The sequence below is a fragment of the Moschus berezovskii genome, chromosome 17 (assembly GCF_049115385.1).
Source record: "Moschus berezovskii isolate FMDL1 chromosome 17, NW_MosBer_1.0, whole genome shotgun sequence".
Lineage (NCBI taxonomy): Eukaryota > Metazoa > Chordata > Mammalia > Artiodactyla > Moschidae > Moschus > Moschus berezovskii.
In genome coordinates this window covers 6858238-6872615 of record NC_142476.1, presented here as the reverse complement: position 1 = coordinate 6872615, position 14378 = coordinate 6858238, and the positions used below count along the sequence as shown (strand labels likewise).

General features: G+C 45.4%; 1 protein-coding gene across 5 annotated transcripts in view; it reads right to left on the bottom strand.

Moving 5' to 3' along the window:
• SRGAP2 (SLIT-ROBO Rho GTPase activating protein 2) overlaps positions 1-14378 on the bottom strand; it is a 262190-nt gene that overhangs the window by 146909 nt on the left and 100903 nt on the right. For all 5 annotated transcript variants that reach the window (XM_055419997.2, XM_055419999.2, XM_055419998.2 and 2 more), the window contains exon 3: positions 9456-9648. In XM_055419997.2, coding sequence (XP_055275972.1) covers positions 9456-9648 — 193 coding nt within the window. The remainder of the gene's footprint in view (positions 1-9455; positions 9649-14378) is intronic.

Here is a 14378-nt window from a genome sequence, read left to right as displayed (position 1 = left end):
AATGAATTGCGTATCTAACCTCCCACTGAAAGGAGTACTGCAGGTGGAATGTCTACCAGATTCCTACCCCCAGTACCTAGCTCAATGCCTGTATATAATTAGGTCCCCCAAATGTGAACTGAATGAATACCAAATAAATATCTTTTTCACTCTGCAATCTGAGTACCACCGAAAATACAAGTTTCCCTTTTTAAACTCCTAAACCCTTTACTGTTGGAAGTCAAACATTCCACAGCCTCAACCATCATCTCCCTATGAACACGCCCCAAATCTCTAACAACCCACATGTTAGCTCTGAATATAATCCAGATCTTTAGCCCTGACGAAAGCCATTCATTTTCTGTCAATTACAGAAATTTCAGCTTCAATATCCTTCCGACGTCTTAAACTTAACAACCCAAAACCAAACTTCACATATTTCAGCTCTTCAAAAACAGCTCCTTCTCCTAACTTTGGGGTTTATATTAAAGGCACCATTAATCTACCAGTCACCCAAGTCCAAAAGAAACTTCACAGCCCTCTTTCTTTTGTACTGCCAAGATCACTTGAAACCCAAATCCCACCAGTCAGCAATTCCCGTAGTCTTACTGCACCAGGTGTTTCCCATCTGCCTCCAGACTAGAAGCTCCAGGAGGAGAGAAGAGGGCAGTATCTGTCTGCCTGGCATGCATGTGGCACAAGCAATATACACTTGCTAGGTGGACTGAGGATCAATTTCTATTCTTTTCATCCCTACCATCCCACCCTAATTTAGACCCTTATTACTTACTCTTACCAGGACAACGGGTTTCACTGTCTCAACTTCCTTGTCATTTAGCAAACCATCACCATCAAGGTTAAGGTTCAGTTCAGTTCAGTTCAGTTCAGTCGCTCAGTCGTGTCCGACTCTTTGCGACCCCATGAATCACAGCACGCCAGGCTTCCCTGTCCATCACCAACTCCCAGAGTTCACTCAAACTCATGTCCATCGAGTCGGTGATGCCATCGACTAGACAGACCTTTGTGGTTAATCATCCTTAAATCCAGTTCACACCTCAGTGTGGACGTGTGCTGTGCAAACCTTCACTGGTTTCCAGTGTCCACTGCATAAGGAAAAATCTCTTAGCTAAGAGTCAAGGTTCACCAGGATACTGTCCTATCTACGTTAGTCCTGGACCTCCACATACACGCATTACCCCAACCAAACCAGTCTACTTATTGTACCCAAAAATGCTTTGTACTTTCCTCTTGGCTACAGCATCTTTTTCCTCCCTTGATCTTCATCTGTCAAAATCCTAGGCATTTTTAAGGTCTGGTTCAAATCCCATTCTCCTCTTGAAAGTTTGCTGACTGACCAACTGTGCATTATGCCTTCTGTAGCACATACTTCAGCGTTCTTGCCTGGAGAATCCCAGGGACGGGGGAGCCTGGTGGGCTTCCGTCTACGGGGTCACACAGAGTCGGACACGAATGAAGTGACTTAGCAGCAGCAGCAGCAGCAGCACACTTGGTACTTATCCCATATTGCCCTACATTGAAGATCTGTGTTATTCAGTTCAGTTCAGTTCAGTTGCTCAGTCGTGTCCGACTCTCTGCAACCCCATGAATCACAGTACGCCAGGCCTCCCTGTCCACCACCAACTCCTGGAGTTCACTCAAACTCATGTCCATTGAGTCGGTGATGCCATCCAGCCATCTCATTCTCTGTCGTCCCCGTCTCCTCCCACCCCCAATCACTCCTAGCATCAGACTCTTCTTTATTAGATTATAAAGTTAGTAAAGTTTATAAAGATTATAAAGGAGAAGGAAATGGCAACCCACTCCGGTGTTCTTGCCTGGAGAATCCCAGGGATGGGGGAGCCTGGTGGGCTTCCGTCTATGGGGTCACACACAGAGTCGGACACGACTGAAGTGACTTAGCAGCAGTAGCAGTAGCAGATTATAAAGTTAGTGGGCTTCCCCAATGACTCAGCAGATAAAGAATCCACTAGCAATGCAGGAAACACAGGAGATGTGGGTCAGGAAGAGTCCCTGGAGTAGGAAATGGCAACCTATGCCAGTATTCCTGCCTGGGAAATCCCATGGACAGAGGAGCCTGATGGGCTACAGTTCATGGGGTTGCAGAGTTGGACACGATGGAGCACTGTTGACTTGACCTGAGAGTATAGTCATGTGGGAAAGAACCACTGCTTCCACTTTTTTGACTCTCTCTCCTCTAAGAGGCTAGACTAATAACCTTAAAAATGTTCAACAAATATTTGCTGTTGAGAAGAAGGAAAAGCTGGAAAAAAAGACAAGATGTTGGGAGTGGGTTATAAAGCAGCATAAGATCTCTGTAAGAAACACAGTGGGATAGCAATGTATGAGTATTCCTCTAAAACTCAATAGAAAAAACAAACAAACAAACCCCAATCCCGTAACCCTACCTCAAAATAAAAGAAAAAACTGAGCTATTAAAAGTAGGAGATCAAAACCAAATGAGTTATGACTGAAAGGTAATTTATAGCAAGTCTATGAAAAAAAAAAAGACAAACAAACGCATTATCAATTAGAGTCCTGCTGGGTAATATTAACACAGATTCCACTTTAAAAAGACAATCAAAGGCTTAGCAACAAATAGGAATACATTTAGACTCTTCAAGAAGTCAAAGAAAATGCAAGAGCATCTTCACTAGGAAGATTTTCTACCCTCACATAATATCTCCGCTCTTAAATCAGGCAGATAGAATTTTTAGACATTAATAGGGTCCTCCTACAATGCAAAGAGATGAAGGAAGTCACATGACTTATCTTAAACAAAGCGGAATAAGACAAAGATAATCACTATAGTTCTATCTGTAGGGGAAGAGGAGGGGGGACCTCGGGGTCAGATTCCGCGAGGGAGTCACAGTTGCGTGAGCTTTAATGAGAGCGTTTGCACTGAGACAGAGTCGGAGAGGACGAAGGTGAGCAGGAGAAAAGCAGGAGAGGAAATCAAGCCAAAGAGAGACAGGGTAATGGCTTCCAAGTAAGAAGCTGTCCAAGAAAAGATGAAAAGAGCAGTTCAGCAACATTGGTCCCTAAATGCGGTCACTTAAGACTGTAACAAAATACCTAACCTAACCCAGTATGAGGGGCTGAAAGCTAGCCAGCTTGAGAAACTGGCCTGGAAAAGGGTGGGACAAACCATGTAGACCAATTTCAGCCCTGGCCAACCTTCCCCATCCCAAGTTGAATAGTTTCCACGTCCCTGAGACGCGTCTGTCCAGGGCTCCCGCTGGCAGCTGCTCTCCTGGCAGCACAAGGAGACAAATTCATGGCATTGCTGGGCCAACAGCTGCTACAGCTCCGGGGGAGGCGACGAGTGCCCGCTGAGATGCTTTGGGCAGAGAATGAACTATTCTAGGGACCAGTCCTAGAGTCAGCGGAATCGAGGCTCCACTTCGCCGGCTGAATGAAAATACAGTACAATTGCCACTCCAGAGACTAGGAAAGCCACAGCCTTTCCTCTGTCCCAGCTTCTTTGACTTTAATTGCTTCTTGTCCTCCTGTCTGACCCGTTTTTTGTCGAGTTCCCAGGGCACGACTTCAGTATTGGCCGCCACTAACCTGAGGCTCACTGCCATCCCTGCCTAACGTGTCTCCCTCCGGTTTCTCTGCTCTAGCTGATCTTATGCACTGTTGCCATAGTTACCTTTCCAAAGCACAGCCATCTATAAATATGCTCCAGAACTATCAATGGGTCCCCCATGCTTACAGAATAAAGCCCAAACTCTTGTCACCTGGCATTCACAGACCACTGTGATCTGTGATTCCTATCAACTTTTCAGGCTTCTGTCCCTATCACATTTCTCACTTCTGTTCTTTCGAAAAACAGATGAGTTACCGACCAGCTATGTTTTCCCCTGCTCTGTGCCTCTATCAACACTGTTCTTGCTGCCTAAAACACTTCCTTCCCAGTTTTTAAATTCTACTTCTACAACTTCTGCATTGTTTCCATTGAATTAAGCTTATAAAACTAATACTTTGTATTGGCACTTTTATGTTTCCATTTCCCATTCACTGAAACTCACCCGCATAAAGCCCCATCCTCTCTGTGCATTTACGGCACTTTTCAAAGTGGATGAGTGAAATGGTCTTTCATACGCCTGCCCTCTTGTGAATCACACAGACAACATGGCAGAGGCTGCTAACTGTCCCCCACTATTTTCCCCCTCCATTAATAGAAATTCTACTTTCTGGTCTTTAGATTGATAAGTACATTTCCCAGCCTTCCTTTCAGCTCAGTAGACCCATCCGTCTGTGTGAGCTGAAGAGATGTATGTGCCACTTCCAGACTTCACCTTTAAAAGGTAAGGATGTATCTGCCCCTGACCCTTATGCTTTTCTTTCTGGCTAGAATGGGGACATGATGGTCTGAGCCATTTTGGGCCATGAAGAACCAGGGCAACACTTAAGGGATGGAATATGGATCCAAACACTGCCCAGGATAGCTAACCACCAGATAATGACAGGAGAGAAAAATCAAGCTCTGCCTGTGAATTACTTGGGTCTATTAGAGATGCACCTTATAGCTTAACCAAAACAGATATACCTAAAAAGCCTTTCCTGAGCCCAAAATGCCAATTTTCAGTTGTTAACAAATGTTTCAAGAGTGGTCTGGTGGTGCTGCCTGCCAAGAGTGAGCTCAGTTTCAGCAGCGTGGTTGTCTTTCTACAGCAACGCCTGTATGTGCAAACAGCTGAATACCTGGCTGCATTACAAAGCAGAGATGAGTGGAAAGCGGAAAAACGCAGGCGCTGCCACCAGCATTACCCTGAGAAGTAGAGTCTCATCACTGTAGAACATTACAAGGCTAGAAATCTCCAGCCACCAAGAATCCTCAAATGATCCCCAGATTTAAACAGGTTCAACTGCTTCAAGCAGTTGCCACGGGTTCAACTGGGGCAAAAAGAAGAAAAGGAGAGACCCAGCACAAAAGGCTCAAGGTCATCAGGTGAGGTGTAACTCAGGATTTCACAGAGAGTAACAGAAACCCTCTTCTCCATGGAAGGCTCCTGTACATTTTTAGGAATAAACCGTGTATGAAACGATGTTGCCGGGACTCCCTAACTGAGCTCCTCACCATCTTGCATAGGTGTGTGTCTCATCGCCTCTCCTATTAGGCCAGACCACATGAACTGGCCACTTTGTGACCTTTTGTGTCTTCCAAAAATCAGCAATTTCATGTTTCAGTCTAATAGGTTGAAAGTTCTTGGGCTTGGGGCTCATTTTAGTCATCTTCACCTCACAACGCTTATAATGGGAGAATATCAATAAGAAATTGCTGGGATTGACTTTTACAGATTTTCTGCTTGAAAGCGCTAGTTTCATCAGACATACCTACATCCTTTCCATCCTCTTAAGTGCTTAAAAAATCACCACCCTCTCTCTTTCCTTCCTTTCCTTCTTCCTTCCCTCCCGCACCCTCTTCTGGTAACGTTTACTTCTAATAATTAACACTTGCTGCTGCTGCTGCTAAGTCACTTCAGTCGTGTCCGACTCTGTGAGACCCCATAGACGGCAGCCCACCAGGCTCCCCTGTCCCTGGGATTCTCCAGGCAAGAACACTGGAGTGGGTTGCCATTTCCTTCTCCAATGCATGGAAGTGAAAAGTGAAAGTGAAGTCGCTCAGTCGTGTCTGACTCGTAGCGACCCCATGGACTGCAGCCTACCAGGCTCCTCCATCCACGGGATTTTCTAGGCAAGAGTTCTGGAGTGGCAACACTTCCTTTCCTTTCCGTCGCTCAGTCGTGTCCGACTCTTTGCGACCCCGTGGACTGTAGCCTACCAGGCTTCCCCGTCCATGGAATTCTCCAGGCAAGAATACTGGAGTGGGTTACCGTTTCCTTCTCCAGGGGATCTTCCCGACCTACTCCCTAAAATTGGGCGTGCCCAACCTGGGACCCGGGTTGAGCTCTTTGCTCCTCTCTTTCTCTCACCTGAGTTCACATAATTGCATATCTTCCATGGTCACTTTTATGCCTCAGAGTCTGCTCTCTATTCCTAGTCAAAACCTCTTACCTCAGTAGTACATCACCAGACAGGCTTCCTACTGCCCCAAACGCAACATGCTCAGAGAGGCTCACCATTCCAAACAGGTCTTCCCCTAACACCCCCACGTCTAGCATAGATGCTCCAGTTCTTCCAGGTCACCATATTAGAGACACTGGGTCACCTCTGACGGTTATAGTTCTTTACCCAATCAGTGACCCAGTCCTCTTAAGTTTCCCAAATACTTAAAAATATATTCCTTCTTCTCTAATCTTGCTTGCTCTCACATTGTACATGGGTTATTCCCCCAAACCTCCATCTTGGCCCTCTCTGCTATAAAAATTCTCTGCCGTTCATTCTTCTACCATTTTTCTTCATGTCTCCTTTCCCACAGAGGAACCCAGAGGGCTCACTACCACGCTCTGCATCAAATCTTAACTCCCCTGCTTGTCTGTTAAATTATTTGGTGTCTACTTACCTAAACTTAATTTTCCACTGCTTTGGAAAATACGTGTTCTCATAAAATTTTGCTCATACCTCTGTTAAAGCCCTTTTTACATTATATTGTTTACATGTTCTTTTCCCTGTTAGACAAGATTACAGAGCTTATCTCAGTCTCCAAAGGAATCAACACAGAACGCAGTACCCAGCAGGCATTTCAAAGGGGTCTGCTGAATAAGTAGGTGGCTCCTTAGGATGCGTTCTGACGGGAAGCTATTAAAGTAACCTAGCCACAGAGTGACAGCAAAGGAGTGGCAAAGCCCCCTCGGCAACGCTTGGAGCCCTTTGTCCTTTTGTTCCGCAACACCTACCTCAACTCATCTAACTGTGTAATGTGTTCAGTGCCTGTTTCCTTATTCTATTAAAAGAGCCAAGTGGAAGACGGTGCTTGTTCATTGTTATATCCCAAGGTACAGTGTCTACTCTGAAGGAGCTCAAGGAATGTGCAACAGACATTTGTTGGATGAATGCATTCAAGCCTCCTTTTAGGGAAGCTCCGGGATCCATCCCTCACTCACCCCTTTAGCCTCTCACCACCGAACACACCTGCCTCTTCTTTTCTGAAAGTGCTATTCTCTCCTACACAAATCTACCTCTAAAGACTAACCTAAATCCCACTCGTTTCATGAGTATGTTCCTGATTATTCCAGATCCTTTGTCTGTCTCTGATGATTTATCACTGACCTCTTATCATATCTATATCCTACATATAGCAATGATCTCTTAATGCGACCATTATTGCTTGATCTCCAATTGCTTCCGATATTAAAAATCTTTTCTCCCCAACCACATATGGCCCCCTATGGAAACATACAAGCAACCTGTTTTATATCTTTCAATACCTGTACAACACAGAGCACATAGCTGGCTCTCAAGAAATATTCACTGATTATTTGGGGAAAATGAAGCCTGGTACCACCTTTATCAGAAGGGAAATCAGTTCTCTCAGCCTTGGAGAAAAAACCCTATTTCTAGGTATGTGATCTTAATCAGAGCAGTTCAGCACATCTGTACCTTAATTTCTAGTAAATGTGTCCTTAAGCGAAGAATATAATATAGTACTAAAAATCAGGCTACTTTAAACTTAGGAGGAGTTATCAAGAGGATAAATCCAACCTTGAATTATTTTTCTAAAGCAAACAATCCTTCCAGCTTCATTTATCATATACTAAAACAACATTTTATTCTCTCAGGACTGCTTATCATAAAGAGAACAGGACTTGGAAAAGATAAGGGTCTCTGAAGATAAGACATCTGGAGGAAATTCTCATTCTGGCTTGTATTCAAAGTGTCATATGCTCTCCTTATTCTTAGACTCCATATTCATTGCTCAGAACTGGCTTGTAAAGAATAAATTATGTCCCAAATTGTCAGGGTGATAAACAAAAATAGAAAATAGAGGGAAATAAGATACATTTGGCATTAATTCTTAAATTCACTCATTCATTTATTCATCCAATAATATTTAGTAAGCATGGGTCATATATTACATTAGGCACAGTGGGAGGCTGAATGATGAATCAGAAAAGCTTATACAAGTCCACGAAGGGAAGATAACGTAAGATAGATAGTTCTGAATGTCCTAATGAAAGAACAATGAAAACAATGCTGTAAAAATTTAGAAGAGGGAGAACATTCTTCCTTTGGGGAGAACCCAGAAAGATTCTAGAAAGAAGTCCCATCTGCACGAGGTCTTAAAACATGGGTATGGCTTCGACATGCAGAGATGTAATGAACAGACACATAAGTTCAAATCACAGGATGCGCAAAGGCCCAGTGGAGTTAGTGTTCTGTTTGGCTGTGGAATAGCAGAGCAGAAACAGGAAATAAGGTTGGAAAGCTAGTCAGGCCAGATGGAGACAGGCTTGAAGACTAAGCCAAGGAATGTACACCTTTGTGAATAGAGCAGGACTTCACAAACTTAGCTGTGCGCACCAATCACCTGGGGCTCTTGTTACAGCGGATCTGGGGGTGGGACCCAAGACTCTGCATTTCCAACCCCTAGGCAGTGCTGTTCTTGAAGGACCACATCTTGAGCATCAAGAATACAGACCTCCGGGAGCCACTGCACACAGAAACTGCCTGACCCCCAGGGTATTCCAGGAAGACTAAATCTGGTAACAGTGGATCAGGCAGATTGGGATGGGGAGAAGCTATTCTTTAGAATCATCTGGGAAGCTTTTACACCACACTGTTACCCAGGCCTTACTCCCAGAGATTCTGACTTAATTGATCTGGAATGCGGCCCAGTTTCAGCATTTTAAGAAAGTTCTCCAGGGAATTCTAATGTGCAGCCAGGATTGAGAACCTCTGCTAAAGATGATACAGTAAGTATTGCAATCAGTCAGGAAAAGATGAAGATGATCTAAACTAGGGCAATGGTAGGAAGGACAGAGTGAAATGACCAGTTGTATAAAATACTGTAAATGTAGAAGGAATAGACCTTAGCAACTGCTACATCCATTTCTTCCAGTTAAAGACAGTTCAGTGAAATGGTTAAGAACACAGACTCTAGAGCCAGATTGCCTGGGTCTGTATTCCAGTTCTGCCATTTATTTACTAGGGGTGTGTATGTGTGCCACACACATAGAGGCCATTGGCCATTATTCCTTGAACTCTTTATGACCCAGTTTCCTCATCTGTATGTTGGGGATACAACAAAAACTAACATATGGAGTTGTGAAGACTGAGTTAGGCCCTTTGGAACTAAGCTCGGCACACGGCAAGGTGTTTGCTGTTATTATAAGCATGGTTCATGATCTATTCTGATCTCTCCACAATGCTGAACTGCACGTATGACTGATGTGGAAATGAAATCCTGGAGGGCTCTCAACCCTCAGGCAATTAGAAATCACTAGGTCACCTGCTTCATGAATACAGTGGGATGGAGGTGGCACCACTGCCTCCCTCCCACATACACCCCACTCCCAAGGTCTCTAGAAGTAACAGCGCAGCATCCCTACTTGAACTGCTGGTCCTTGGTGCTCCTCGTCTTGGCCAGGAAGCGCTCTGCCAGCTTCTCCAGGTTGCGGGAGTAGTCCATCTCGATCTCAGCCTTCTTACGGAAGAAGTCCTGGAGGTCCTGCAACAGCTGTACTCGGAGCTCACACTGCTGGTCCAGGCATTTCATCTGCTCTGTGAGTTGAGCACGGATCTCTGCAACGAACAGCAAGGTAAGGCAGTCAGACAAACACCTCTGGAAAAAAACCATAATGCCAACATTCACCCCTTCCATCTAGGTGTTCCCTGTATTCTGGGGAACTTAAAGGCTTTACTTTTAAAAATGAGATGTGAGGCACCACCTCCAGCTCACCAACTTTTCAAACCCTTAAAGAACCCTGAAACCAAGAATCTGCTAAATCAGTTAAGAAAAACTGCTTATCAGACATAATAATATTCAGGACTGCCATTTAACAAGCAATTTACTGTATTGCAGACACAGCATCAGAATGTGGGCTTCTTTCTGGGAGAGAGCCGAATGAATTATCTCCCAACCATCCTATTAGGTCAGAACTACTTTCATCCCTATTTTAAAGATGGGAAAACTAACTCTTAAAGAAGTTAAGCTATTAAGTGGTGGAGCCAGGATTCAAACTCAAACAGCTCGACTTTAGAGCCCAAACTCCTACTTTTCATACTTTCTCCCATTATTTCAAACTGTTTTTCCATATCTTCATGAAGTAGGGGAAGGGTCAAGGTATTTTAAAGGAGATAGGAAGGGCCCTGCCCAAGAATAAATAGCGGCAATCAAGAATGAAACAATTACCTAGATCTCTGGGCAAGCAAACCATTTGCCGTCAGTCAGAGTCCATAGTTTCCAATACCAAAGAATGTAATCAATCTTTAAGAAGTTGGTATTTTCACTAAATATTACTCATATCTCTGATCCTTCATCCTCACCAATGCTCAGAGCCTCCGTTGTGTCAAAGCTAGAAATATTTCTGGTTAAGCTGTAGCTTGGCAGCTTTCTGGCTGGCCAGAATCCACATACAGGGCTAGCAAACACTCTCTGAAACTGCAGCAATGGCAGCTCCAGAGACAACCAGATCTGCCTCAAATGCAATACTGCATTTGCTACTGACAAGACCTGGCACCCGCAGGAGGCAGCTTGCCAAAGTCAGACTGCAAGGCCTGCCGTGCACATCTTGCTGAAGTTATGTCCCCATCCCTATCTGAGTCACAGTGGAGGCACTTCTTTCACCCCTTTCCTCCCCAACGTCCCCCCAGCCCCTGACACTGCAAGCCTGCTCAGCCCCAACAGCTTAGGCTGTGACAGTGACTCAACCCCAGGGAGAAGAGCACCTGCACTATTACGTCTTTCCTTCTGCACGCTCCAAATTCATTCCCCAATTGTGGAGTTGTAACGCTGCTTCCAGACTATGCTCTGTAAAGCAGGGGGCGGGCATGCAGGATCCGAGTTTTCATCTGAGCTGTAGATAAACGAGAGGCAAGCCCAGGAACGAAGCTATGATGTTGAAAAGCCTGCCAAGCACTCCTTTTATGAAGCAATAAGGGATGGGCAAATGGTGCATTTGGCTTCGCCTTGGAGTAGCTACAGGTCCACCATCCATCCCCATCTCCATTTTTGTTTTTACAGATATCAGATGTATCACAAGTATCTGGTCCTTTATGGGTGATAACCGTAGTTCTCACCCTCATTATTCCTCTGCTTCCCTCGTGCCAACCACCAATGCCAAACAGGCGTGCAGTGACCTCACCTGAACTGAAACTGAGCACCGGAGGATTGTTGCAAGCAGACAGAAGGCTGCACAGAAAAGCTGCCTACCTCATCATTCATCAGAGCTCTCTTGTTCTGTGTTTTTTTTGGAGTCTGATTACAAGAATGTTGAGGGGGGAAGATCTGCAGAGGGCATGTCAGGCGTTGGTTCTTGCCAGGGTTTTCTGGGTCTCTTAAAGGCAGCAGCCCTTGTTGAGACTATTCCTTGAGGCTTCTGTCCCTTTTCTGTCTTTGACAAATAGAAGTAGCAGCTGGCAGTAGAAGTCACCAGGTAGGCAGACTGTGAGCAGAGAGGATATTCACTATGCTCACTGATATTACTCACAACTTGTCCACTAAATAATAAGAATCAGAGCATCTTACGGTAAAAAGGCTTTCCAGGTACCCAATCAGTAATATGTGCAAGAGGATGTGGCTAGACAGGTGGACTGTCAGTCCTTCCTGCTGCTGCTGCTGCTAAGTCGCTTCAGTCGTGTCCGACCCTGTGCGACCCCATAGACAGCAGCCCACCAGTCTCCCGTCCCTGGGATTCTCCAGGCAAGAACACTGGAGTGGGTTGCCATTTCCTTTTCCAATGCATGAAAGTGAAAAGTGAAAGTGAGGTCACTCAGTCGTGTCCGACTCTTCATGACCCCATGGACAGCAGCCCACCAGACTCCTCCACCCATGGGATTTTCCAGGCAAGAGTACTGGAGTGGGGTGCCAGTGCCTTCTCCCCAGTCCTTCCTGAGCCACTTGTAATTCTTTACAACATTCCTCAATAAACTCCCTAACTAGGGGAGCAGAAAGGGGAGCATGGCAAGATGGATGCTGCCCACCTCTGCTGAAAAGAGAAGGCTAAACAAATTCCCATGATACCCGTGAAGTTCCAGAGGTAGACTGCTCCAGGGTTGTCCCGTCCGAGGGATAAGCACTTCCTAGGAGGCCTTTAAGATGTGTGAATTAATCTAGGAACCCCCCACGTGCATCCAGCCAGCATGGAATTCCACCCTGACTTCCTCAGGTGCCTCAATAAATGGGTAGCATTACCCAAAGTGCACCCCACCCTCAGGCATCCCCTCCGGGCCGCTGCAGGAAAAGCATGTGTTTGCTGAACATCTTTGATGGGCCTCTATTCACATCATTTTATTTAATCTTTATTATTAGTCCGTAATTGGTATCTCCAATTATCCTAATCACAAGATGAGAAAACTGAAGTATGACTTGTTAAGTAATTTACCAAAGGGTCATACAATTAGGGGCAGGTGGGGTTGAAGCCAAATTAAGGTTTGCCTTGACTTGTCAAAGAGGCTGACAGTGGGGACGGGAAACGTGAGAAACCAACAAGAGTCTGAAGTCTCAGGGCATTTTGGCGGGGACAGCACAGTTTCTCTGGCTCCAAAATCTGGAACGTCCCTTTCTCTACCTTCCAGCTGCAGTAGTGACTCAGGCCCCAGAGTCAAGTTTGGAGTAGCCCAGTGACTCACTATCTAGCCCATGTTTTGACTAGTCCATGACCAGACTGGCTTCCTTCCTACTTCCTAGATCTCCTCTACAGAGCAGCTTTGAAGGAAGTGAGAATGGGATGTCCCCACCCCATCCAGTAAAAGAAGAGTCTCTGCTAAGAGATAACACCTGCCACTGTGGTCAACTAGTGATGCCACATTGCTGAGCATCACCCCTGCCCCACAACCTGCCTGGAAGGAGGCGCTGCCCTGGCTCCCACCCCCAAGAGCCTCTGCACAGGCACTCAAGGGAGATTCCCATCACCCCATCTCTAGGCCTGCCGCGCCAAGACAGAATGGCTGCTCTGTCCGGGGCAAAATGTGCTACTTCAGGCTTGTACTGCTGCTGCTGCTTCAAAGACAAACAATGGTCCCCAAGAAGGCAGCTGTGCCAGCCCCGGTCCTCTGTCCATGCATATGAGAGGCAGGAAACAAAGGGCCACTGAAAGCCAGCACGCCTGGAGGCCCCTCTGCACCCTGGCCTACCAATACACTACAAGTGCAGAAAGAAGAAAGGGGCAATTTATAAAAACGTGGAGGAATTTCTCACAGTTCCATCATGTGCTTAGCCCAGTATGCACCTGCACACGTGTATACACACAGACACACTCACACCATCCACACCGTGCTTCACCACACCAACTCAAGATGCCTTTGCAAATCCAGTTTATAGTTGGATAAGAGTTCCTGGGAGCTGGGGATGATGGAGTCTTTGTAGGTTTTGTCCTTAGAACTACACTGAAGAAGTCAAGTTCTCACTTTCTAGAAGCAGCTGTATCTCAGGGCTATAAATGAAATCAATGCCCATCCAGAAAGCCAAAGTACAAAGGTCACCTGAATGATCTGAAGTGATACATGCCAAAAATGACCTCCTCTGGGCACCTTGTCAAGCCCATTTGTTCAGAAAATCTTTACTGAGCAAGGAGATCAGTCCTGGGTGTTCACTGGAAGGACTGATGCTAAAGCTGAAACTCCAATACTTTGGCCACCTCATGTGAAGAGTTGGCTCACTGGAAAAGACTGATGCTGGGAGGGATTGGGGGCAGGAGGAGAAGGGGATGACAGAGAATGAGATGGCTGGATGGCATCACCGACTCGATGGACATGAGTTTGAGTGAACTCCGGGAGCTAGTGATGGACAGGGAGGCCTGGCGTGCTGTGATTCATGGGGTCGCAAAGAATCAGACATGACTGAACTGAACTGAACTGAACTGAACTGAGCTTCTACTGTATGACAGACCCTGTGCTAGGTGCTAATGACAGGACAAAACAGGCCCGAGTCCTACCCTATTGAAGTATGACTTGACAAAAGGAAGGAAAAGACAGGAAAGATTGTCTCATTGCTTTTGCTTCAAATATTCTTTATTATAACACGGCCATGGTAAGAAGCCCCCACCTAAAGACAAAAGATTTAAAAATCATCAGTAGCTGGCAAAGATATTAGGCAACAAGACTAAGAAAATTTCAATGTCCTCTGATTATACTTGAATAAACTGCAGCTTCCCTTGCAAAAGGGACCAAATTTTTAGAGCAAATTTCCTGAAAATCAGAGTTAACCTTTGATAAATAATTCATTCAAAGATTCAAGTCAAAATTTAACCTCACTATTCTGGGACTTGCCAGTGACAACGGTTGCACAATCTTATGAATATACTAAAACAAAA